The sequence below is a fragment of the Malaclemys terrapin genome, chromosome 15 (assembly GCF_027887155.1).
Source record: "Malaclemys terrapin pileata isolate rMalTer1 chromosome 15, rMalTer1.hap1, whole genome shotgun sequence".
Taxonomy (NCBI): domain Eukaryota; kingdom Metazoa; phylum Chordata; order Testudines; family Emydidae; genus Malaclemys; species Malaclemys terrapin.
The window spans coordinates 21793645-21819974 of record NC_071519.1 but is presented as its reverse complement, the minus strand read 5'-3'; the positions used below and the strand labels follow the sequence as shown (position 1 = coordinate 21819974).

The window sequence follows — 26330 nt, the reverse complement described above, 5'->3', positions numbered from 1 at the left end:
ATCTAAGGCCTGGTCCACACTAACCCCCCACTTCGAACTAAGATGCGCAATTTCAACTACGTAAATAATGTAGCTGAAGTCGAAGTACCTTAGTTCGAACTTACCGCGGGTCCAGATGCGGCAGGCAGGCTCCCCCGTCGACTCCGCGTACTCCTCTCGCGGAGCAGGAGTACCGGCGTCGACGGCGAGCACTTCCGGGATCGATCCAGGATCGATTTATCGCATCTAGACAAGACGCGATAAATCGAACCCAGAAGATCGATTGCTTACCGCCGGACCCAGAGGTAAGTATAGACGTACCCTAAGGCTACAAAAGTGTGGAAGTATCAATATCCCTATTTGACAGAGGGCAAAAATGATGCACACGGTGGTTTGTACCATTATGTTTTGATTTCTGATCCCTGATATTTGGCTCATGGCAGTACCTTTTTTTGGTTAGCTTTCATTACTTTATAACAAAAAGTGGCTTTCTAAAGAAATGAATTTGTGTACAAGAGCTGGGGTTATAGTTTGCAAGTAGAGCATAAAAACAACCAAATTAAATAAAACAAAAATACAACTGAAACAATTTGGTATGCCAGTTTCTCCATTTATATTTTGAAGATGAAATACAATACATCTGTTTCTTTGTTCTATCTAGACTGGGGGACGCATTAGAACAATTCTGCATTGGCAGGGAGATGGATTAGCTGACCTACTAGGTCTTTTCCATCTCCAGCTTGCACGATTCCTCGAGACAGACTTCAACATTCTATTTCACATAATGCAGACAGACATAATGTAATCAGTAAGGTGTTGACAATGCTGATTTAAAACACTTGAAACGAATTAGTCTCCCAGGTCAGTAGTCTGAGCCTTCAATTCCCATCTCTTGTTTCACTTTTTCAGGAGCTATTGTGTTGGTTCTGCTTTCCAAAATGCATGATTATTCCCAGTAGACTCACTGTACTAGTCTTAGTTTTTTGGGGCAGAGGCGACTCAGGTGTGTTTGCTTGAAGAAACATGTGTCTTTCCCCAATTAGTGCCTGTTTTTCCCCTGGGGTCTTGGGTCTGGAATAAAGATAGGTTGAGTACTTTCTAGTTTTCTGTTTAGCTGCTTTGAGAATTGCACCAGCGTCACACAAATCATGCTGTAGTTCTAGTTTTCCAGTTTCCTCTTTTCCAATTTTCCTCTTCTTGGAGATAAGTTATAAGCATTTGACATAAAGAGATTTCTTTTCACTGTATACTGTATACAGTGGAACCCCGCTATAACGCGATCATTGGGGTCCAAAAAATTCAATCGTGGTAAATGCGGGGTCACGTTATAGTGGGGTTCCACTGTGCTTGTGTCCAGCTTCCGTGCCCTGGCTAGGGGGAGGGAGGGAGCCGGGGGAGAGAGAGAGAGAAGGGGGGCGACCAGGGCTTCCTTCAGCTGGGGCGCTGGCCACTCGGCCCCTCTTGCCGGCGGGGCCCGATTCCTGGGGCGGCACTTGGGATTGCCGGCTGGGACATGGGGGGCTGCGGGGCTGGCCGCTCTCTGGCCGGGAGAGCGGGGCTGCGGGGCTGCCGCGCTGCAGCCGGGGTTGGGGGGCCGCGGGCTGCTGCGCTCCGGCTGGCGCTCTGGCCAGGGGAGCAGGGCCCCTGAAGACGACCGCCGCTGGCCTGCTGCGCCGACTGCCAGGAGGGCTCTGCGCCACTCTGCAGCCTGCTCCCAGCAGGGCACTCCCCTCCTGTGCGCTGCCACCCCCTACATTGGTCGGCGGGGAGGGAAGGACGCGGGCTGGAGCCGGCCCTGCCGGGGACAGAGGCACGCCGGGGCTGCAGGGAGAGTCGCGCCTGCTGCAGCCGCTGGGGCGTGAACCCCAAACGCCCTGCTCCTGCTGCAGCCGCCGGGGCCAGTCTCGCCCCGTGTTATAAACGAATTCGTGTTATCGCGGGGCGCGTTATAGCGGGGTTCCAGTGTACTTTGCATTAACATCTCCATAATTTTTAGTTTCACCCGCCATGTTGGTCAGCCAGCCCAGGACCCTGATGTTACTGTATCATTGCTCATTTACCCAATACTCCAAATATGTTTTGTTTGCTGCCCATGTTATAGTTTGACTCTTGTGATCAGGAGAATGAAAGGTATGGTCTGAGCAAAGGTCTGGAAGCCAGGAGCTCTTGAGTTGTGATTGTGTCTCTGGCACTAACTCCCTGTGTAGCCTTGCGTAGGTCACTGTATCTGTGAGTGCCTTAATTTTTCCATCTGTACAATGGAAATAATACTTACTTTCCCCGCATAAGTGATAGAAGGATTAATCAGTTAACATTTGCAAAGCACTGGGAAGTGCTAAATTCATCTGGTTTCATTGCTTTTAATTTTTGTGCTGTCAGTCTGCTTGTTAATCCCCTCCATACAGTTCTGTTCTTGGTCCTGAACTTGTAGGAGGCGATGGTGTTTGTAGAGACTCCACAGTTCTTTTATTTTGCCCTGATAGGTTTGGCTATGGAAAGGGAGTACCAGTCATTAGAAAGAATGTGCTGTGTGAGATTCTTGTGCTGCCTGTTTGCAGTGACCCACAGTGGTAGTGTGTTAACAAAGCATTGTTATGTTACCCTCATCTTAATGACTTCTGTAGCTGTAGTACAAGATCAGACAGCCCCTCTAGGTTAGGGTGACCAGATTTTAAAGCTTTTAAGTTGGGGAAACCAAGATGCCTTAATTACTACTATCCTCTGGTGTTGAAGATTATTGGAAGGTTTGGGAGCTGAGAACGGCACCTGGTGTTTCTGGCTGGTTGTGGTGGTAGATGTCCACTCATACCTTCCTTCCTTGGCAGTGGCTTTGCAGCCTCCTTCTCTCAACAGTCACCATGGTCTTCCTTGATCCCTATCTTAAAGGATTGTAAACCCCAACAGCTCATCCAGTAAGCTCTTGTAGCACCTCCCCTGCTGAATTGTGCACTCAGCGTATGGTGGTATTGCAAATCCCACTCTTGTGCTGTCTGGTGTGCTCAAGGATTTGGAGAACTCCTGGCTTCAACGTGAGTTGGATCAGGCACAAGTTGAAGAGGGATGACGCTCCAGTGCAAATCAGAGCCAACTGGGGTCCTTAAGATAGGGGAAAAAGCCTGATGGCTTTTTGGGGAGAATTTGGCCAACTGCCCAGTTATTTTTAAACTGGCACATTTGGCCTCCTGAACTGAACTAACCTTCAGGTTTGGATTGCTGCAAAGCCGTAGGCCGATGGCTCACCTGTAGTGCAGTCCTGATTGCTGAAATAAACTCACCCCTCAGCTGTGACCCGCACAATGCCCTGTTAATGCCAGTTCTGGGATGCCTCACAACTCTGCCAATGCACCTCACTCCTGTCTTGCAGGACCCACTGCTATTTTAGCCCTGGATCCCTGCTCTGCCAGTTTACCTTCCTCCTAATCTGCAACACCTGTGCTATTCTGTTTTAGGCCTCTCTTTAACAGCGTCAGTCAACTGTACTAAATTACATTCTGCATTTATTATGTGGATGGACAATCTCCAGTGAGCAAGGGAGAGCAATCAGAAGGAAGTGAAAATATGTTTCCAGCAAGCAGTGCAAAGCAAATTCCTTAACACACCATGCTTCTTAGCACCCTGATCAAGAATATACTGTCTAGGCCTACTATACTGTCCACTTGAACAATGCATCCGAAGAAGTGAGGTTTTTACCCACGAAAGATTATGCCCAAATAAACCTGTTAGTCTTTAAGGTGCCACCAGACTCCTTGTTGCACTTGAACAATGCCAGTTCCAATTCCTATTGAGTAACATTTGAAGGCTACTGGTCTTCAACATCAATTTGTATTGGCAGAGACCTTATTAAAGGAGGATTCCTTGGGTAGTAATAACATCTCAAGAAACATCACTATCAGTAGAGCTGTAAATCCACTTGGATCATAAATTTCCCAGTGCTGGGGGCCATGCTTTCTCATTAGGACGAGAAGTCCCAGGCACAACAATGGTGCTCTATAAATACTAAATACAATGATAAATCAGTTATCAGCAATCCTCACCCCCTAGATTGAGGTCAGAGAGAAAAGTCACCGGAGGGGAAAACAGCATGGATGGCTGAAATGCCTCTCCTTGGGGGAGCATAACCCAAAGTTCAGGCATGGCATTTAATTAAAAAAAAAATATAGCCACCAAAGAATGAGTATCTGTCAAACAGACAATTAACTGTCTGATGTGAGGAGCCTAACTTTCCAAATGCATAATGCTTCTATGGTAGCACAGAGCTTCCAAACCATCAAACACCTAGGAGGCAATATGTCATCTCCCTGGGAAAGGAGTGCCATCAATCTGAATGTTGTCAGCATGCAGTAGTCCATGCCCACGATTATGATACGTCTCAACCCACATGTGTGACAAAGACCAGTGTGTAGCTATTCTATTAGGAGACTTAAAATGCTGTGGGATTTCTACCACTAGTTTAAATGACTCTGTAACCCCAGTTTCATGAATCTTTGTTTCTGATGTAAATAATTTTCAACAACAGGAGTGAAGAGACACCTTATTTGTGTGCAATGTAGGTAGGGCCTAGGACCCCCTCAAAATGGGGGGCATTTAAGATGCATGATGATTTGCCACCCAGTGGAAGTAATGTTTGCAGTATTTCCTGTAGGAAGTAAAAGGAATACAGCAAACCCTGATGCAGTTTCTGTCTTGCCTATCTGTTCGTTAGAGCATCTGTTCTCATGGTATGTAAGTGCTTATTGGCTTGTAAAATTCTAAGAGTTAGATCCTCGGCGGGTGTAAATTGTCATAGCTCTGTTGAAATCAGTGGAACTAAGCTGATGTTTACTGGCTGAGGATCTGGCCTCAAGTATTAAGTAAATAAGGCCTTGTCTACACTAGTGTTTTGTCGACACTCAAAAAGCGCTATTATAAAAATTGGTATTACATGTTCACAGTCACTCCCTCTGTCAGCAGAGCGCGTCCACACTTGGGGCACTAGCATCGACCGTGTGAGCAGTGCACTGTGGGTACTCATCCGACAGTCCAGCTTGACACCTTCTGCCGCTAGGTCTTGTGGGAAGGTGGAGCGGATCGTGGCGCATCTTGGGACCAGGCTCAATGTCCCGTGATGCATTGCTTTCTGTCCCAGCATTCCATGGGCTTCCGGCTTTCCTTTGTGGCATTTTTCAGTGGCCCTTCTTTGCTGCGCACCCCAGCATCTTTGTGAGAAGGGATGGATCCGGCACTGCTCTCCTATGCTCTGAACTGTCATGAAGACATCGCGGATGGCAGTGCAGTTAATTGCAAAGTTCCTAACTGAAGAAGACTTCCAATTGCCTGACATGCAATGTGATACGGATATGAGAAACTTTAGATTGCTTTTGGCATTCGCAGAACAGCTTCAGAGGGTGGACCATCACTTTTGGGCTCAGGAAACAAGCACTGAATGGTGGGATCATATTGTCATGCAGGTGTGGGATGACGAGCAGTGGCTACAGAACTTTCAGCTGTGGAAAGCCACCTTCCTGGAACTGTGTGCAGAGCTCGCCCCAGCACTGCAGTGCAAGGATACCAGAATGAGAGCTGCTCTATCAGTAGACAAGTGTGTGGCAATCACTGTGTGGAAGCTGGTGACTACAGACTGAATCAGTTTCGAGTTGGGAAGTTGACAGTTGGGGCTGCGTTAATGCACGTGTGCAAGGCTATTTATCACATCCTGCTACGAAGGACCATGACTCTGGGAAATGTGCATGAAAAAGTGGATGGCTTTGCAGAAATGGGTTTCCCTAACTGTGGAGGGGCGATAGATGACACACACATTCCAATTTTGGCACCAGACCACCTTGTGACGGAGTACATCAGTAGGAAGGGGTACTTCTCCATGGTGTTGCAGGCGCTTGTGGATCAGTCTAGGCGTTTCACTGACATCAACACAGGGTGGTCCGGGAAGGTACATGACGCACGCATCTTCAGGAACACCAGCCTGTATAGAAAGCTACAAGCGGGGACTTCCTTTCCAGACCAGAAAATTACAGTGGGGGATATTGAAATGCCCATAGTGATCCTGGGAGTTCTGGCGTACTCCTTACAGTCGTGGCTCATGAAACCTTGTACAGGAAACCTGGAAAGCAGTAAGGAGCGGTTTAACAACAGGTTGAGTGGGTGCTGGATGACAGTGGAATGTGCCTTTGGCAACTTAAAGGCTCATTGGCGATGTCTTTATGGCAGGTTAAACCTCAATGAGGATAATATTCCCGTGGTCATAGCCACGTGCTGTATGTTGCATAATCTTTGTGAAGCTAAGAGTGAAAGGTTTGCTCGGGGTGGAGTGTTGAGGTAGGCTGCTTGGTTGCTGATTTTGAGCAGCCAGATATTAGGGCTATCAGAGGGCCCCAGAGGGGGCAATTCGAAGCAGGGAGGCTTTGAAGCGACACTTTGAAAATGAGAAGCAGTAATTTATATCTCTGATTGGTGCTGCAATGTTACATTACATGTAGTTTTCCTAGGAAGCAGTGGTGACATTTGGGGCCTTACATTCCAGTGAGCAAATGATTAAATTGCCTGTATATGGATTGGTAGTGTCTGCTATCTCAATTTCTTGGAAACAGAAATGTGTTACCATTCCAAAACTTCGCTTTTATTGCACAAGAAAGCACACACACACACACTCTCTCTCCATCTCTGTGTGTGGTGTGTGTGTGTGTGTGTGTGTGTGCACGCATGCCCGCCCAGCTATCATTTTGAAAGTTGTCCGAGGAGGTGGAGTGAAGGGGAAACCGAGAAGTCCCGGAAAGGAGAAAGCACTGTGTAGGCAGAGTTGGGGGAAGTGGGGGCATGGAAAAGAGTTCTGAATGTTCTGCAGGAGAGGGTGAGCACACATCTGCTCAGTCTGCAGCATTATTAAGGACTTCCAGCATCTGTATTTTGCTCCTCCATGACTTTAATCATTTGCTCAGTAGCATCCTTAACAAACTCCTGATTTTCTTTTCTGTCCTGCCTTTCAGCTTCCCTCCACTCCTGGCGTTGCCTTTTCTCTGCATAGGGGAATTGCAGTATCTCCCAGAGCAAGTCGTCTTTGCTCCGTCTTTCCTCCAGATCTCTCTGGAGGATTCCCGTGAGATCTCGGCGTGCGTCAACACCCTGTTCTGCCGTACCGATTAGCTACACAGAGAAATGCTCAGCACACAGAAACATAGCCAGCCCTGTACATTTCTGTTCCCTGAACCCACCTCCATATTACACAAACCACAGCCACTTGCCAGGCATCTCCTCTCCTGCTTCTTGCTCACCAGAGAGCAACTGTTGAGACTGGCTAAACATCTCTGGAGTGGTGAACAGTTCCTGGCTGCCTGCCCCACTGGGCGACCCCACCGGGAGCTTCACTTCGTCGTCTAACTCCACCTCTTCATCAATGACTTCATCCTCCGGGTTAGGTCCTCTTTCCGCTGCCTCCAGGCCCGCCAAAGTATCCACGGGGCTCTTGACGGTGGAGGTGGGGTTGCCACCGAGGATAGCATCCAGATAGAACTGGCAGGTCTTAGTTGCAGCACCAGAGCGCCTATTTGCCTCCCTTGCCTTATGGTATGCCTGCCTCAGCTCCTTTATCTTCGCTCTGCACTGCAGCATGTCCCAATCATAGCCCTTTTCACACAAACTTCGAGAAATCTCCCTGTAGGTATCCCAATTCCTACGGCTCAAGTGCAGCTGTGACTGCACAACCTCCTTTCCCCATATACTGAGCAGATCCACAGTGGTCCAAGCGGGAGAGCGTTTGCTGCGATAACCTGCCATGGTTCACCTGGGAAGATGTGATGAGACCTCTACCGGCCAAGCAAACAAGAAATGGAATTTCAAAAATTCCCCTGGCTTTTAAGTGGGAGGAACAGATTGTTCATCTGGCTGCAGGGCAGTGGAGTTCAAACTGCTGGCCAGAGTGGTCATGATGGGCATTGTGGGACACCTTGTGGAGGCCAATTAAAGTGATAAAATCAAGTATGGTGTCTACACTGGCAATTTGTCAACTAAAATTTTGCGCAAATAGTCTTGTCTTTCGTCGGGGTGGTTATATTTTGTTGCCAAAACAGGGCATTTTTGCCGTCAAAGTTGCATCGCAGTATATACGCATCCACTGTTTTGTCGACAAGTGTAGACAAGGCCTTACACTTACTAAGGCAAATCCCTTTAAATTCTCATGTGCATTCTGAGCAAGAGCAGGAGCCAGTGAAACATGGTGATTGTTACCCATTTTCAGAAAAGTAAGGCCTTGTCTACATTAGAAGGTTGTAGGTCTCTAACTATGCTGGTGTACTTAATGTAGTACAATACCAGCTAGTGTGGATGCAGTTATATCAGTATAAAGATGCTTTATATAGTATAGCTGTTTTGGTGTAAGACATCTTTATACTGGTATAACTGCATCTCCGGTAGGGCTTGTACTGACATAACTGTGTCTGTAAACAATCGCACCCCAAACTGATGATATAGTTACATTGGTAGAAAAATTGTGTCTAGACCAGGCCTTAGAGTAACGGAGTGACAAGACTCTCACCAGTACTGTTTCAGTTCATGTTTTGATCCAGGCAACATCTGTAGGGGAGCCCAGTAGCGTAGCTAGGAGGGGAGCGGCCGCTCCCCCACTGAGCACAAGTGGCGCCTTGTCAATTTCCTGGCACCTTTGTACTCACCCGGGGGAGCAATTTTTTTAAAAAAAAAGCGCCACCCGCTGCAGTGCTTTTATTTTATTCACCCGGCAGCGCTCTGGATCTTCAGTGGCACTTCGGCGGCGGGACCTTCACTCGCTCCAGGTCTTCGGCGGGATTTTGGCGGCGAGACCTTCAGTGCTGCCGACACCGGCAGCGAGTGAAGGGCCCGCCGCCGAAGACCCGGAGCGCCGCCAGGTGAGTAAAAGCGCCATAGTGGGTGGCGTCTTTTTTTTTTTTTTTTTTTTAATTTCTCCCCCTGTTCCCTCCACCAGGCTACGCCACTGGGGGAGCCCAAGACCTTCAGATGCAATCATGAAAAGGAGAATACTTAAACAGAAAACTTGGTCAATGTAAAGAAGATCCCATGACGATAACATGTTGCTGCGTAGATGTGTGTGCTGCAGTACCATCTAACCCTTGGTCATGCAGCATAGTAAGTGAACCCTGCCAGGAGAATATTTCAGCTGTTAAATTGGAGTGTTTAATTCCTCATTGGGAGAAATGGAAATGCAGTACTTGACGGGACAAGCAAATTAGATTTGAGGATCCCGAAAAGGGCATCACGATGTTTTCCTCATACTGGTGTTAATGTGACATGAAATGTATCCAGCTGTAATTTGAAATTGATAAACTCATGCTACCAGAAATCTTGAAGGTTACCAGAAATAGGTGCAAATGCAAGCTGTGAATTTAGAAAAATGTCCTGTAAATATTTGTTCCAGTACATTTGATTCTCAATTTACAATGAAGAAGGGTTCATTCATCTGAAGAGATTTCTTAATAGCCTCCTACACAGACAGAACTTTTTTTATTAATGTAATGATGCCAGATTGCATTTGAAGGGCATTCAGAGATACTAAAGAGACTAAGAAATGCCATTTTAAATAGAAAAGGTATTTGTTTTCATTATGGGTAAATGCCATGGATGAATGGACTATAAGGTGGATAGAAAGCTGACTAGATCATCAAGCTCAACTGGTAGCGATCAACGTCTCGATGTTTAGTTGGCAGCCGGTATCAAGCGGAGTGCCCCAGGGGTCAGTCCTGGGGCCAGTTTTGTTCAACATCTTCATTAATGATTTGGATGATGGAATGGATTGCACCCTCAGCAAGTTTGTGGATGACTCTAAGCTGGGGGGAGAGGTAGATACGCTGGAGGGTAGGATGGGGTCAAGAGTAACCTAGACAAATTAGAGGATTGGGCCAAAAGAAATCTGATGAGGTTCAACAAGGACAAGTGCAGAGTCCTGGACTTAGGACAGAAGAATCCCATGTACTGCTACAGGCTGGGGACCGACAGGCTAAGCGACAGTTCTGCAGAAAAGGACCTGGGGATTAGAGTGGACGAGAAGCTGGATATGAGTCAGCAGTGGGCCCTTGTTGCCAAGAAGGCTAATGGCATATTGGGCTGCATTGCCAGCAGATCGAGGCAAGTGATTATTCCCCTCTATTGGGCATGGTGAGGCCACATCTGGAGTACTGCGTCCAGTTTTGGGCCCCCCACTACAGAAAGGATGTGGACAAATTGGAGGGAGTCCAGTGGAGGGCAACGAAAATGATTGGGGGCTGGGGTGCATGACTTATGAGGCGAGATTGAGGGTACTGGGCTTATTTGGTCTGCGGAAGAGAAGAGTGAGGCAGGATTTGATAGCAGCCTTCCAACTACCTGAAGGGGGGTTCCAAAGAGGATGGATCTTGGCTGTTCTCAGTGGTGGCAGATGACAGAACCAAGCAGCAATGATCTCAAGTTTCAGTGGGGGAGGTCTAGGTTGGACATTAGGAAACATTATTTCACTAGGAGGGTGATGAAGCACTGGAATGGGTTACCCAGGGAGGTGGTCGAATCTCCATCCTTAGGGTACGTCTCTACTTACTACCTGGTCCGGTTGTAATCGATCGATCTTCTGGGATGGATTTATCGCGTCTTGTCTAGACGCGATAAATCGATCCCGGATCGATCCCAGAAGTGCTTGCCGTCGACGCCTGTACTCCAGCTCAGCGAGAGGAGTACGCGGCATCGATGGGGGAGCCTGCCTGCCGCGTCTGGACCTGCGGTAAGTTCGGACTAAGGTACTTCGAATTCAGCTACGTTATTAACGTAGCTGAATTTGCGTACCTTAGTCCAAAGTGGGGGGTTAGTGTGGACCAGGCCTTAGAGGTTTTTAAGGCCCGGCTTGACAAAGCCCTGGCTGGGATGATTTAGTTGGTGTTGGTCCTGCTTTGAGCAGGGGATTGGACTAGATGACCACCTGAGGTCTCTTCCAACCCTAATCTTCTGTTATTCTATGTGCACAGCACTATGTCTGTAGGAGAAGCTCTCTTGCCGACATAGCTTCTGCCGTTCGTGGAGGTGATTTTATTATGCCAATGTGTAAACATGCCCTTAAAAAAAAAAAAATCCTTGTTTCATGGGACCAGTGCAAGTGGGATGGGGCCAGAAAATGTTATGGGGTCTGTGGACCACTAGGAAACCTTCCCCAGCTATGTAGCCCCCCTGTCATATATGCAGGGCCCTTTGTTTTCAGTTTTTATTTTATTTAATTTTTCCCAGAATTATCAGTGTTTTTTACCACAGCAACAAAAACAGGTGAAAATCAGTGCAAAAAACTATTAATAGTTTTTCTGGGTAAATATCGGGGGTTATTTTGGTGGATGGAAAGACGGGGGGAAAAAAGTGTTCAGTAAATTAATGCTTTGAATTCCGCTCATCAGTGTGGCTTGCTGCAGTATTAAAACAGAACTCAAAACACAATGCCACCTCTGAGTTTAAGAAAACAGTACATCTCTAGTCCCCCCAAAAAAACTTTTCATTTGAATAGAATGTTTACTGTTCTAGACTTCGAACTATTAGCCTATAAATATTTATGTTTAATAATTGGGCCGCACTATTTGCACTTCATCCTTTTCTCCTGTTTTTGTTTTTTTAAACTTTCGAATACTTCCTTGTGTTCTGAAATGTATTCCGATACAGATTTTAATTTTCTTCCCAGTATAGTGTGTCAAATCTTTAAACCGTTATCTGCTAACAGCTTGAAATGTGTACGTGATGGGTGTGAGATTCATCAATACGTTCAGATGTGTCTGTTTGTTTATTGTGTGTGTCTTCTAGACTAATACATAGCCTTATTTCAACAGGCAGCTTTGCATATACACACAGACTAATGTATTATCGTAATACATGCATCTCCTGCAATGCATTGTGTTTTCCTAATAAAGCAAGTTATTTTTAATATATTTGAATGATACAAAAGTAGGGTGAAAATCAGAAAAAAATGAATAATACTTTTTGTATAACCTGGGAATTTTGGGGTAAAAATTGCTTTAAACTAAAAATGAAGGGGCTTACATATATGCCATGATACATTTTTCCCTTATGCTCCCTTTATCTCCTTCAATAGTAGCGTGACAGGCTCCCAGCTGAATCGAAATTGGCATGTGACTATTGCGTGTGCTCTATAACCCCCGTGGGAGGACTCTTGGAGAGGCCACAGTCTGCTACTCTGGAAGTCAATGGCAAAACGCCATTTGAAAGTGTGGAGGATGAGCTGAGGCAGGATGAGGAAAAATTAATTCTTCTCTATGCAGACTTCAGTCCATAGACATGTTTAGGGTAATTTTCCCCTGCTCCTCCCAACTCGCATGCCATCTTCCCTTTCTCCATGTGGATATGTGAGGGTTTTACGCAGACTCCGGAGGTAGCTATGCAGGGAGAGTATCTGGAGTAGTGCCCTCCTCCTCTGACCACGGCTTTTTCTCTCCTTTGTGCTGCTTAGTGGGATGGGGGAGGGAAGAGATATAGGAACTATTCTGCTTAATCCAGGCCAGATTTGGGGGGGAGGAAAAAGCCATGCGGCATGAGAAAGTAGGAGTCAGACCTATCATCCCTTACACATAGCATTTTCGATCTTCAGTCAGCCTCTGCCTCAGAGATGTGACTTCAAAGCAGTTTTTGTTAAAATACTGAATATAAGGAAAGTGGTTTATGGGAAGATATAAAATGTGTATAGTTTTCTGAGAAACTAACTCTTTTGATTTCCAGGGGTAATTGTGTTTGGCCTAATTGCCTGCTACTTACTTGCTTGAATCTTGAGGTGTCCTGGAGGACAACTCTGACAAATACCAAAATCAGTTGTTTGTTTAAAATGTATAATTGGGAAGCCATAACCACTCTTACCCCTTCATGAGCTATGAGAGGCCAGAACAGCTTTTTTGGTAAATACATTAGATGTATTTCAAATTCTTAGTGGGAAGGGGCTGGGAAGGATTTATCGCTGGGCAGGGAGTCTCTGGTTTGTATGCACAATCAGGCAGTTTTAAAAAATGATACTGGCTGCCTAATAAACAGGAATGGCTCCTGTGGAGCTGTTCCAGTTTGTCATGGGACATAATGAAGGTTGTGGGAGAGCTCCTGGGAAACTTGCAGGAAAGTGTGATTGCCGATTTGCAGGCTTATTTTTAGAATAACACTGTATGGGGCAAAAACAATGAGGAGTCCTTGTGGCACCTTAGAGACTAACAAATTTATTTGGGCATTAGCTTTTGTGGGCTACAACCCAATTCATCGGATGCATGCAGTGCATCCGAAGAAGTGGGCTGTAGTCCACGAAAGCTTATGCTCTAATAAATTTGTTAGTCTCTAAGGTGCCACAAGTACTCCTGTTCTTCTTTTTGCGGATACAGACTAACACGGCTGTTACTCTGAAACTTGAAAAATACAGGAGCAGGTATAAATACATGAAAGGATGGGGGTTGCTTTACCAAGTGTGAGGTCAGTCTAACGAGATAAATCAATTAACAGTAGGATACCAAGGGAGGAAAAAATAACTTTGGAAGTGGTAAGAGAGTGGTAAGGTGTGTTACTCACACCTTCTTGTCAACTGTCTGTAATGGGTACCTAAGGTGCAGGGCAATGGAATATGTCCATGTACATGGCACAGTGCTGTGTATTTATGCAAAGCTCCTATACAATGGGTTTCCTTTGTTAGATGAATCAAAAACTGGTTTGCCCAAGTGCCTGGGCCATAGCAACTATAGAATTAGATTATAAAAGTAGATTGCAATTATTGAATCTGGCTATTGATATCATACATTTATTTGCAAAAAGAACAGGAGTACTTGTGGCACCTTAGAGACTAACAAATTTATTAGAGCATAAGCTTTCGTGGGCTACTGCCCACTTCTTCGGATGCATAGCGAAGAAGTGGGCAGTAGCCCATGAAAGCTTATGCTCTAATAAATTTGTTAGTCTCTAAGGTGCCACAAGTACTCCTGTTCTTTTTGTGGATACAGACTAACACAGCTGCTGCTCTGAAACCATACATTTATTTGACTATTTTTATCTTTTTAATGGAAGTGTAACTAAAATGTTTTACTTATTTGCATTCTCTGTTTAATTGATCTGCATTGCAAAATCACTACTTATGGAGTGCTTCACGTTTTCAACTACATACATATATATATGCCTTTTACAGCTTTATAGTTTACGTTTTTACTGTAGGAAGCTAGCAATTAAGATTGGTGATCAGTTCAGGAAAAAAGGTGGAATATCACTAGCAAATCTTGCTTAATGCTTGCTTAGCAACATTTTAAAGAATTGCAAAGTGCATAGCAATGCTATGTAAAGACTTCCAATATATTTATTCCTTTAGTCAAACTGGATGATTCATCGTAGCTAACATTTGGCTCACCTTTCCTTCCTTTGGGTTCATGTATATGCAGTGCTGATTAATGAAATGGTTTGCCTAAATAAATAAATATATGGCACCCTATTAATAAAGATTAGCTTGGAATTGTGCATGTTGCTAATGAAACTGGGATGGATCACACTAGACTCAGCAGGATTCTTTAGATCTTTGCCGCTGTCCCCTGCAAAGTGTCGTTTATATGGCCTGCTTGACTCAGTTCATAACGATAGAGATGCCTTAAAGGTGAACTGGGAAGCTTTGGTAAATACTTTTTTTTAGAAGATTTGAGCTCCCAGCCAAGTCCATAATAGTCTCTGTGTTGGAATACAAATAAACTGTGTAAGGTGATTGAAAATGAGATCCTCTTTATCTGCAGAAATGTTTGGCCTGAGAGAGTTAGGTGCTGAGCACCCGTCAAATACTACTGAAATGAGTGTGAGTCAAGGGTACTCTGCACCACACAGGGTAAGGACAAACACTGCAACAACTGATGACCCAGACCTTGCGCTATGTGTCCAGGGCCAGATTTGAACTGATTTGTTCTCCACTTTTTAATAAATGTTTAGAAGCAATTAAAAATCTCTTGCAACAAGTTGATTTACAGCAGATGACATTAACAAGGTAGTTCTTTGTGGTGGGTCTGCTCAAATCCCAAAGCTACAATAGCTGATTAAAGACCTTTTCCCAACTGTGGAGTTGCTGAATTCTATCAGAGTCTTGATGTACTGACCTTGCTGGCATGCTTCAAGGGCCTCGTTTTTCCCCTCAAGCATTTGGGGGGAAAGTGGGGCAGGAGATAGTAATAGAAGTGATTGACAGATATTGTTATTCATGTGGTTCATTTTGGTTGTCTGGCCAGTCTGTTGAATTCACTGAATCTGCTGAATGTGTTAGAAAATTTTAATTTTTTGTTTGATTTTTTTTAAAAGTTTTTTCAAGTGTCCAGTGATTAGGATGAAGGCTTACAAATAATCACAATAAACCAATAATTTAAAGTTGGTTTAGGAATGCAAATTTCCAAACTAGATTATGTTCTTGAGCTGCTGGTATTCTCAGGAAGAAACACAAAAACCCATGAATACCAGATATTTAAAACCCTTTGCATTTTGATGTGTGAGAGTATTTCATACATGCAGCACTGATGTGAAGCCATAAGTAAGCTTTGCTAGGAATTTGTAAGCAAGAAACAAGCATGTCTGTCTTTCTCTCTAGAATGATGAAGTCCTCTGTACATACAGAAGAGGATGACTTTGTTCCAGAGCTTCAGAGAAGCATTCATCCCCGAGAGAGGCCGGATTGGGAAGAGACTCTCAGTGCTATGGTAAAGCATTGTTATATTTTATATATGCCTTGCTTTCTGTCCTGATCAGTGTTACAATGAGCTGCCCATTGGTTCTTTTATAGTTATAGATTTTGACGTTATGTTCTTCTATTTCAAATCATTATGCTGATTACACAGTAGTCTGAAGAATACTGGGATGCATTCCTTCCGCTTGCAATTCACTGATGGGAGAGAAACGCACGCACGGAGGTTCTGTCCTATTAATACATGCCCCTAAGCAGGCCTAATAATCAATTAAATGGTCCATAATGTCACAATGATTTTCAATCTGCATTAACCTCTTTTTCAGCATCTATCTCCAGTCTGAGGGGAACATCTAGTAAAAACTTGCTCTTTAAAGCCCACAGCGTTGTACAGAGAAAATTAGCAATATGTTGGCTGTGTCTACGTAAATAAAACATTGGCTTGAAAACTAAACCCCCACAGTGAATAGAAGAGTAGAAAAGTAACCAGCTCGTGCATGTTTCCATGCTCAGTGAAGCCAAAGGAAAGCGAGCACCGAGTCGGGCCATTAGACAGTTGTGGCCTGATTTTTCAAATGAGCTGAGAACCTTGAGCTCAGGTTGACTCTAGTGGGAGCTGGGGTTGCTCAGCTTTGGGAATCAGGCTGTTACTCTATTAGCAACTTCAGCGGGCTTCCTTACTTGGTGACCTCGTTAAGTGATCTTACATCACAGCACCATGGCCTGACTTCTGTTAGCGTAGGGCTAGCTGAAGCTTGTAGTGTGTGTTCATTTTATAATTTGTAATCTGAACCAAATTGCCTTATTAACCGACTAGTCTGGTGGAAAAATTCTATTCCAGTGAGTGGGATATTGATTCTCTGTGTGTGGGATGGGTTTTTAATCCCCTGCTTTAGAAGAGCTGGGTGCAACGCCCTTCCAAGTAAACACCTGGTAGTAAAAAATTCACCATCTTCACTTGTGATCAATAAATATTTTGTGCTTTTGTTGTGTCCCCTTTGGATTTGCAGGGCTCATTTTGCATGAGTGTCAAGGTGGGACTCTTTACCAACAATGGCAAAGATAGGCGGGTCAATATTTTAAAAGTAAGCATCGTGCCCCAATCACTTTCTTACCTTTTGGTCAGATGATTCTGACTCAACCGTGTCACTTATGTACCTTCCTGATGCCTGAATTGGCTTTTCTGGAGGAGTCAGTGCTTTTTGTCTGGAACCGATAGGAGATGCTATTGCTGGCAGGATAAATATTCTTTGTCTTCTAATTTTTCTCTTCTCTTCCTACTGTGTCTGACCTCATTCTCTCTCCTTGCCCTCCCTCTGCATGCTCCTCCCCCCTCAGCACACTTCCAGCATTAGATCAGGGGTCGGCAACCTTTCAGAAGTAGCGTGCCGAGTCTTCATTTATTCACTCTGATTTAAGGTTTCGCATGCCAGTAATACATTTTAACGTTTTTAAAAGGTCTCTTTCTATAAGTCTATAATATATAACTAAACTATTGTTGTATGTAAAGTAAATAAGGTTTTTAAAATGTTTAAGAAGCTTCATTTAAAATTAAATTAAAATGCAGAGCCCCCCGGGCTGGTGGCCAGGACCCGGGCAGTGTGAGTGCCACTGAAAATCAGCTTGCGTGCTGCCTTCGGCACGTGTGCCATAGGTTGCCTACCCCTGCATTAGATGATAGCAGCAGTTCTGACATCCAATAAGCTCTACCAGCAGTACATATCTAATGCTATTAGAGCTTCTAGTTGTCCCTGCTGAGATAGCATGCCATGCTGTCTAGGGGCTGGGGGGAATTTGCATTATTGCAGAGGGAGTGTGTATCTAAATCCCACACTTTGAAAGGAAGAGTGGGCTTAGAACTGTATTAACTCCTCCCCCGCCATACTGGGGTGGGTGTCCTTGGCTTTTCCAGTATTTCAGTGACCAGGACATTCAAACAATGACCTTTCAGGGTATTTTTCCACGTAAGGAATCTTAATGCACTGACAGGGAGGGGTGAATACTTTGACTGGTAACACTGCATTGGAAACATGCTTTCAGTTACTTCTGTGGAGGTCTTGCAGATATATCCATTATATGTTCCAGGCCAACAACCCAACGAAGGTCAGGACTCTAAATCCAGTTGGCTCTTCTTAAAAACTAGGACCTTTTGTCACCTGAAAAGATTTCTTGAGGTTTTCTTGGTCTGTCTTTGTGGCAAGGTAAAGTCATCAGACTCCCTACAGAAGATCTGAATAACAATAGAATTGTCCAATCCATAAGTTATAACCCTGTCACATAGGCAACAGTATTTATACCACAACACCTTTCCAAATGACCTTTAAAGCAAGGACACTGGATACCCCGGATTCATTCTGTGCCCGACAGTGAGAAAGCATTCTTTTCAACATCACTTAGTTTCAGAGCCAACAAGCCTTGTTGAGACTCCATTCAGGTGAAACACAGTGCTGCTTTATGAAGCCATATAAGAATCAGACAGACAGAATAATCAAGCAGGACATTTTGAATTCAAAATCATATTTGCTAGAAGAATTGGAAGAAGGTATACCTACATGGATCACTAAAGCATGAAAGGTGATTTGATATCTGGTGGTGGTAAATTTTTGCGTTGACTGTTCTTTTATATAACGTTCAGAAAATGTGCAGAAAGCAAGTGTATGTAGATAATGAGTTACCATCTGCCTCATAGTGGGGTTGTATCTTCATTTTACAGATGGGGAAACAAACAAAGAGAGCACCATGCACACTTAATATGATGATATTTTGTTCCAAAGTTTATTTTCAAGCAAAAACAAAAATGTTTTGGGTTCACCAGTGTTTGTGCCCCCTGTTTTCCTATATCGTTTTGTCTGTTTGTGACTCTTTACCTCTCATCCATCCTTTAATTCTACCTGTCTCCAGTCATTCCCTCCTGGATTGTTCTTCCTGTGTGTGTCTCTTTTTCTTGTCTGTACCTCATACTGCTTCTTCACTGTAACTTAGCAGATAGCTGCATAGGTACACCTTTGATACTGCAGGCATGAGAACAAGGTCTGCTCCCAATCCATCTTGTTCAGCAAGCAGTACATGCTTGTGTCCTTAGCTAGCACCCTGCTTCTGAGTGCTTCCTAAGACCCGAGAGCTTGGTAGTCTTGTGTATATCACAGGTTGGACGACCCATTGCTTGTAACCTCTAGATGTGTCTCAGGACTGCAGATCTCCAGTTCATTCAGCATTGGTGGGTCTTTACTTGCGATGCACAGGTGTTTGGCCTACAAAGCTTTTACTCCTGCTGAATGAATCACAAGCCAGAAAACACACATGTATGCACATGCACACACACACTTTGAATTTCAGAATCCTAGAAAAACACACTGCCTTTTCTTCAGTTACTTTTACTAGTAAATTGAGCAGATTTATTCTCTAAATCATTGATGGGTGATAAATGCAACCTCATGCATTTAGTTACTTTTCAGAGTATGTCCACCCTTAGGTATTTGTAAAGTGCTTTGTGATGTAGAAGGTGCTATAGAAGCTTTAAATATGCATGTATTTATTTGGGCTAAATTGATGGCTGTTGAATTCTGTTGACTTCAGTTGAGTTTCAACCAGAGTTTACGTTGACCCATTACCATTACTGTGTTCAATCCGTGCCTTTGGTACTGTAGCATACTTGTCATCTTGAATGTTTATGATATTCCTGGGATGCCATAACAGGGTGACTTCTGGAGGACTTGCTTGAGGCCAAGTTATCTGTATGGTAAGATTAATAACGCCAAAGAGTTGTATAATGTTCCATTCACTGAGATGGAAAGGTTGTTTTTTCGGGGGGGGGGGGGGGGGGAGGGGAGATTTGGGCAGAAAATATCCACGTGTAGGAAGCAAAGCAAGCTTGCTGGCATACTTTTGTGACGGTTTTTTTTCCTATCACTGATTTACAGTGGACTAAAAGATTCACTTTTTCAAGCTTGATACCCTGTTATTTGCATCATGGTTGTTGTCTTGGCCTCAATTTTACTCATGGATAGTCCTTACAGCTTGACTGTCTAGTAATCTGTGTTTTGGTAGCATCTATGCATTTTAAATGTTGGGGTGATTTTTTCCTCAGCATGCAGTGGGTGTTCTGTCCTCTTGATACATGTTGCAAAGGCTTGAAGACTAGACACATTTAATTTTAATATGGAACGGACAAAGCCGGTCTTTTATGTCACCTCTCTGTGCCTTAGTTTCCCCACTTATAAAACGAGGATAACGATACTGACTTCCTTTGCAAAGGACTTCGCCTTAAGCAGTTAATTTTTATTTGCTAGGTGAGTAAAATATCATTAGGATTTTGTTTTTCATTATCCTCATCCTGTGACAGGATTGTTGAAAAGATTTTTGCACCTGAGTTGGTAAACTTTCATTTCCATTTTGCAAGGCTGCATTAATGTCTAGCATCCAGATGATGATATCACTCTTGTATTCTTGGAAACCATGCTCTGCAAAACCCATTTATTTCTCCATCCGGCAGGCTGCATTTTGCCTAAATTTGCAGTGCACTCAACTACCCATACGGTCTGGAAATAGAAACCAGTAGGGATTATTTGTCCTGAGGTGGCTTTATGATAAGCAGGAGAGGTAGATTTTCATGAACCAATAGCACTAGACCAGGGGTCGGCAACCTATGGCACGCGTGCCAAAGATGGCACACGAGCTGATTTTTAATGGCACGCTGCTGCCTGCCTGGAATGTACCATTATTCACTACCTGACGATTCCCTCACTGCCAGCTCAATGAATCTGATTGAGGTGATCACATCCTCTCTTTGTCTAGCAACTGAATCCTTCCAGCTCAGAGTGCATTACCTACTCATTAGACCATAATGGCTGGCCATCATATTGCAGCAGTCTTTAGCATGGAGCTTTTAGCCTTACCATATAATGTAGAAATTCTGGATATCTGTATGAAAGTTCAGACACTAATTCCTTATTGGGACAGGTGAATTTTCCCTAGATTCGCGATAGCATCTCTCATCTAATTTATATGCTTGATGTTGCAATAGTTTGGTCATTCTTAATACACCTGGGATTCCTACCTATGCTAGATCTGTTAACATAAATATTGAGTGCATATTAACTTGCATCTTCCACATACTGTTCTGAGCTGCCTTGATAAGACACCAGCCTGATTCTGATCTCGCATCACTTTGATACCTTCAGTGGAATTACACATGACTTACTTCAGGTGTGAAATAAAAATCAGGCCCCTACTTACCATTCAGATTACAATATGGTCTTGAATTAGACATCTGAGCTGGAATGAAAATCCTGTCAGGCCCTTTACTGAAGCAGTGATTAGAAACTGGTGAAATCTGTCAAGTGGCTGTCTTAATACTTCCACAAGCATCAGCTATTAGGGAGAGTATAGACCATGTCATAGCATCTGAGGCCAGATCGTTTGACATACTGAGGCGGCTCTTCAAAGGTGCTGGACACCCCCATTTCCCAGTCAAAGCAGGTTATAAGATCAGGCGGTCTCCATGGGTCCCAGCCAGGGCCCATTGAAGTCAATAGAAATGCTCTTTGTTGAGTTAAATAGGCCCGGTGTTCCAGTTGCACTAGTGAGGATGGGAAGGAGGGAGCAGGACAGAAGAGCAAGTGAGGCCTGCTAACAAAAACCTACGTCAGCAGTCCAGGTCCTTCAGCTCATAGCAAAGCTCCTGCAAAGAGCAATTTTAATGTGACACAGAAACATAAAGAGCGTGGGAAGGGCTTAGGGAAAGCATTTTGTGCACCAAACCCCTGAAATTTTCATCTGCTGCTGTAGCTTTTGTGGGACATGGCTGGTCTAACAGTCAGTCCCCAGACTAGAGGATTCCTTCTGGGTGAGAGAATACAACCATCATTGCAGACTGCAAATATATGGGTCTGCTGTTCTATGTTTGTAACTGCTGTTTTGTGTTTTGTTTTGTTTTTTAACACAGGAAAGGTTTAGGATTAATGTACATTAGTAAAGAGAGTAATGTATAAAAGATGCATGTTATGTCACAACTGTATTAATGTGAACTGAATTTTAGTGTGTGTTCCTCAGTTTTGCATAGGTGCAAAGTTATTTTCCCCATTTTAAGCTGTGTTTGATTCATTCAGCCTTTCTGAAAGAACTACATATTTTCCTACTAATAAAGATGTCAGTGCTCATTTCCTGGCGTTTGCTGGGAAGTTTCACTTGAAATCATTGTTTTGTATTTCAATGGCATTTCTTCCAGTATAGCAGTGGTCATAGAAACATTTTTATAGGGTTTGACTTTATCTCTCTGAAAGGCCTATTTGTCACTAATGGGTCCCCAGCCGCCAGTGCGATGCAGTGAGCCACGTCAGTCTTGTTTGGCGTGATGGCAAAACTGGCATGACAAATTTTGTTGCACTGTGAGTGATGGTGACTGTTCATATCACATAGGTCAGCCTCCAGTTGTGTTTTTCTCAGTGTGTGGAAGTGACAGATGACAGATTATCTGTACGTCCAATATCTGTTAGTGGAATACTCTCATGAAATGCTCTTCGTCCAACCTTGCACAACATGGGTGAACTCCCTGAGTGGCCATGTGACATTGTTGGAGTCCTCCTTGTCTCTCCCCCAACCCAAACATGAGTTATTTCTTGCTAGGAGTGAAGACGCAGAAGAACCGATTTTCTAAGCATTAAAACTGAGGCCTTTCTTAGACTCGTCACAAAAAATCCAGCATCTGATTATGACTACTCCCCAAAACTAAAACCAAGTCTTGTCTTCGTGGGTAAGCTGCAGATTTGTACTTTTTTTAAATAAAATTCACATTTAAGAAAACAAAATGGATTAAATTCTTCCCTCCGTCACATGTCTGTAACATCATTGATTTCAGCAGGGTTGCACAGAGTGTCAAGAAGATCAGCATGTGGTTCAGTAAGATTGCAGAATGTGTTTGCATTAGGTTTTAGAAACGGCGATTGCTTCCTGGATATGGTGGAGGCAGACTGACCTGTTTTAAAAAGAAAAGTGTCGTAAAGCCTGATTTCTCAAAATTAAAAATAAATAAAAATAAAAAAGTTGCCTTTGCACTTAAACACCTCCCTCCAACCTTTGCAAACATTGCAGCATTGGGCATGAGAATCAAAACATGAAACTGATGAAAAGCCCAGCTTTTTTTTTTTCCGTTGTACAAGCTGAGTGAAAGTAAAAATTATTCTGGTTTTATACAGAGACTAAAAGCACAGTGGGCTCTTCAGACAAAGGTGCAGATAAGCCCTTGCACTGAAAACCTACAATCTAAGGAACTAATTCTGTAAACTCTTATGCACATGAATAAATGTACTCACATCAGGTAGTCCTATTGACTTCCATGGGACTATTCGTGTGCTTAGTTATACATGGGCTTAAGTGCTTTGGATTGGGGCCTAACTAGGCAATGGAGGGGATCCAACAGCTGGCAAATGATTGAGTAGTGAAATTTATCTGGCATGTTGTTAATTCACTGTTTCTTCTATCAGTAGATCTATTTTTAAATCCAATCTGTTTCCCAGTTTATAACTTCTTTGAGGTGCTATCTAGGTGTTGGAATTTTTTTTTTGTTTTGTTTTATTTTCTATTTAAGAATTGTGTTTGTAAGGAAAGAGATGAAGGGAATCGTTTTTAAAAAAAAGTATAAATGGGAACCATAAACAGTGAAGAGTTTATATACAATTATTTTTAGCAGCCTAGGGACATGATTCTATCGATTAAAGTCAATAAAAGCTTGTCAGTTGACGTCAGCGCTCGAGGTAATAAGACAGGTGAAGACTTTTTTTTTAAATATATAGCCTGTTTAACTTGTGCTCCATCTGAGAATGGTGAATTTCCAGAAAATGTTGATTCTGACTCTTTTGTTGTTTTAGTGTCTCTTTTGTATGTACAGCTCTCTGAGATAGGGAATAACTATCATTTTCTAATGATGAAACTGAATGATTAGCCATTTGAATGGAAATATGAATTAGCAAGTAGTTGTGAGTTCAGGCCACTGTGATGCTACAAGAAATGATTAAAAATCCTGTAGAAATAGCCTGTAAATTCTGTAGGGATTGTCTGCCTAATGTCACCAAGAACACCCTCCCCTCCCCAGTCTCTCCCCCGCACTGATTCTTGAGTAAGCACCTTCCCCTGACAAACACCCCAGATGCTCTCCATTTCCTCTACTTCTTATCCCTGCAGGAGAGCTTCAAGAGCACATACCTTGCAGGAAGGGAAGGAGCATACGGATGTCAATTGTGGGAAGGTGGAGAAACAGAGTGACTTCAGGCCAGGCAGCCAATAATCTTGTCACAATGTGTGTCCTGCAGCTAAACACTCAGGAGAATTGGGTCGAAAATGTTGGGCCTCCAGGGGTGAAATTCAAAAAAGGCACTGTATGCTTTCAGCTGCTCGCAGGACGTTTCCAGGGGCCCAAGTCACAAGGCCTGAGCCTAAGGAAATGGATGTGGTTGAAGTTTTCGTTGTCGTGTTTTTCCAGAGGTGGAGTTGGCTCAATTAGAAAATTAAAAGTTAACTTTACTAATTACATCAGTGGGTTGGGTTTCATCGTTCCCTTGAGCACACCACGTAGGCTCCACATAGGGGAACAGGAGTCCACCCACCTGGAACAACTTGCAGGATCAGAGCCTCAAGCATTTTCTCTTAAAACCATTACGACCCTTACTGCATTCACCACCGATTCACTCGTTAGAACCTGTCCTCCTGGACAGCCACAGATTCAAGTGTCTGTAACAAATAGTGTTTGAAAAGGATGAAGATGAAAATTTGGCTCTAACATTTCCCGCTTTATTGCACTGCCAGGTGTGATGCAACCTGGAACAGACATAGGAGGCAACTGAAGCTGAAGTGTGAAGTCTTTGATTTGTATTCATGATGTAATTTCAATCTGATGATCACCTGAATAAATTGTAGACAGGTAGAAGCAGTTTCAATTACTCATATTTACTCTGTTCGGTGTATAAATTCCCTTTTCCAACGATCCTCCCCAATTTCATCTTAATGGTAGAAGTAAAGAGAGAGAGGGGTTAGTGTTTGATTTAGATGTCCTGAACTGTAGATTTGTCATCTGTTTAGACTTTAGCGTTCAGGTAATATTAAGCCTGGGATTTTCCCATTTGCTCTTTCTTTTTTTAGAAAACATGTCTTAGGAGGAAAGGTTGAAAGAATTGGGCATGTTTAGTCTAGAAAAGTGATGCTGGGGGGAGACCTGGTATGTCTTCAAATATGCTAAAAAGGACAGTGATTGATTGCTCTCTGTGACACTGAGGGTAGGACAAGAAGTAATCAGCTTCCTTTGCAACAAGGGACATTTAGGTTTGATATTAAGAAAAACGCTCTACCTATAAGGATAGGTAAGCACTGGATCAGATTACTAAGGGAGGTTTTGGAATCCCTATCATTAGAAGGTTTTAAGAACAGGTTAGACAAACACCTATCAGGGATGGTCTTCTAGGTTTACTTGGTTTACTAGGTTTACTTCTAGGTTTACTCGGCATGGGGGCGGGGGCAGGGGGTGGAATATATGACCTCTTGGGGTTGCTTCCAACTCTTCGTTTCTATGGTTCTTTCACTGCATTTCTATCAGCCATTCGGTTTGCTGACTCCTCCAATAGCTGGTTCCTTATTTTATGCATGAGAAGCTCATACTTTCATAAATTAAGATTTATTTTTGGTTAGTATCCTCAGAGGTCACAAACAGGTTTTGCTGTTTCTTGGTTTAGCCCACAGATAATGGAGGTGCTAATGGATGGCTGTTCCTTGGGAGAAGTACTGATTCTCAGAGGTAAATAGCTGGCACAGATCCCCATGACAGATACAGGACTTTGTCATTGTAAGCAAATTATGCATTTTGCCCAGGTAAGCAAATGCTGACCCTGGCAGCAATACCAAGGGCTTGGAAGGTGCTGTCAAAATGGGTCTGCAGTGCTCACCTATTAGTGTGTCGGACTGTGCTGTTTGCGTTTGTGCATGCATTCTTTTCTCTTGGAATAATTCATGTATTTCTTTACACTAAGATGACCACAGTGGTTTCCCATCCCCCCCTTCCCTGCTAGAAAGTAATAATAACCACTTATAGAGAGCTTTATGTTTTCAAAGCGCTGGACTAATGCATAATAAATAACGAATGGTCTCTGTAAGTGTTTGTAGATTGCGAAGAGGTGGTGGCTTGAGATGCTGTGAACACCAAAAAGAGCAGGAACTGTCTATTTTTAAGGCACCTTTCACCATAAATATAAGTTAATTTGGAGCACCCCAGATACTTGCACCATCTTTCATTGGAAATTGTTTCCTCTATCTTTCAAAATACAGTAGAATCTGAGTTACAAACATAAGAGTTACAAACTGACCAGTCAATCACACACCTTATTTGGAACCTGAAGTATGCAATCAGGCAGCAGCAAAAAAAGAAAGAAAGAAAAAAAAATCTAATACAGTACAGTACTGTGTCAAACGTAAACTATTAATAAAAAGGGAAAGCAGCAGTATGCTTCTTCATAGTAAAGTTTCAAAGCTGTTTTAAGTCAGTTATAAAAATAAAATAAATTAATGGAGATATCCTATCTCCTAGAACTGGAAGGGACCTTGAAAGGTCATTGAGTCCAGCCCCCTGCCTTCACTAGCAGGACCAAGTACTGTTTTTGCCCCAGATCCCTAAGTGGCCCCCTCAAGGATTGAACTCTCAACC

At 43.5% G+C, this 26330-nt stretch overlaps 1 protein-coding gene across 3 annotated transcripts in view; it reads left to right on the top strand.

Annotated features, from left to right (window-relative positions):
- ARHGAP32 (Rho GTPase activating protein 32) overlaps positions 1 to 26330 on the top strand; it is a 475360-nt gene that overhangs the window by 238623 nt on the left and 210407 nt on the right. For all 3 annotated transcript variants that reach the window (XM_054049530.1, XM_054049531.1, XM_054049529.1), the window contains exon 2: positions 15554 to 15662. In XM_054049530.1, the coding sequence (XP_053905505.1) occupies positions 15555 to 15662 (108 nt within the window). In that variant the 5' untranslated portion in view covers position 15554. The remainder of the gene's footprint in view (positions 1 to 15553; positions 15663 to 26330) is intronic.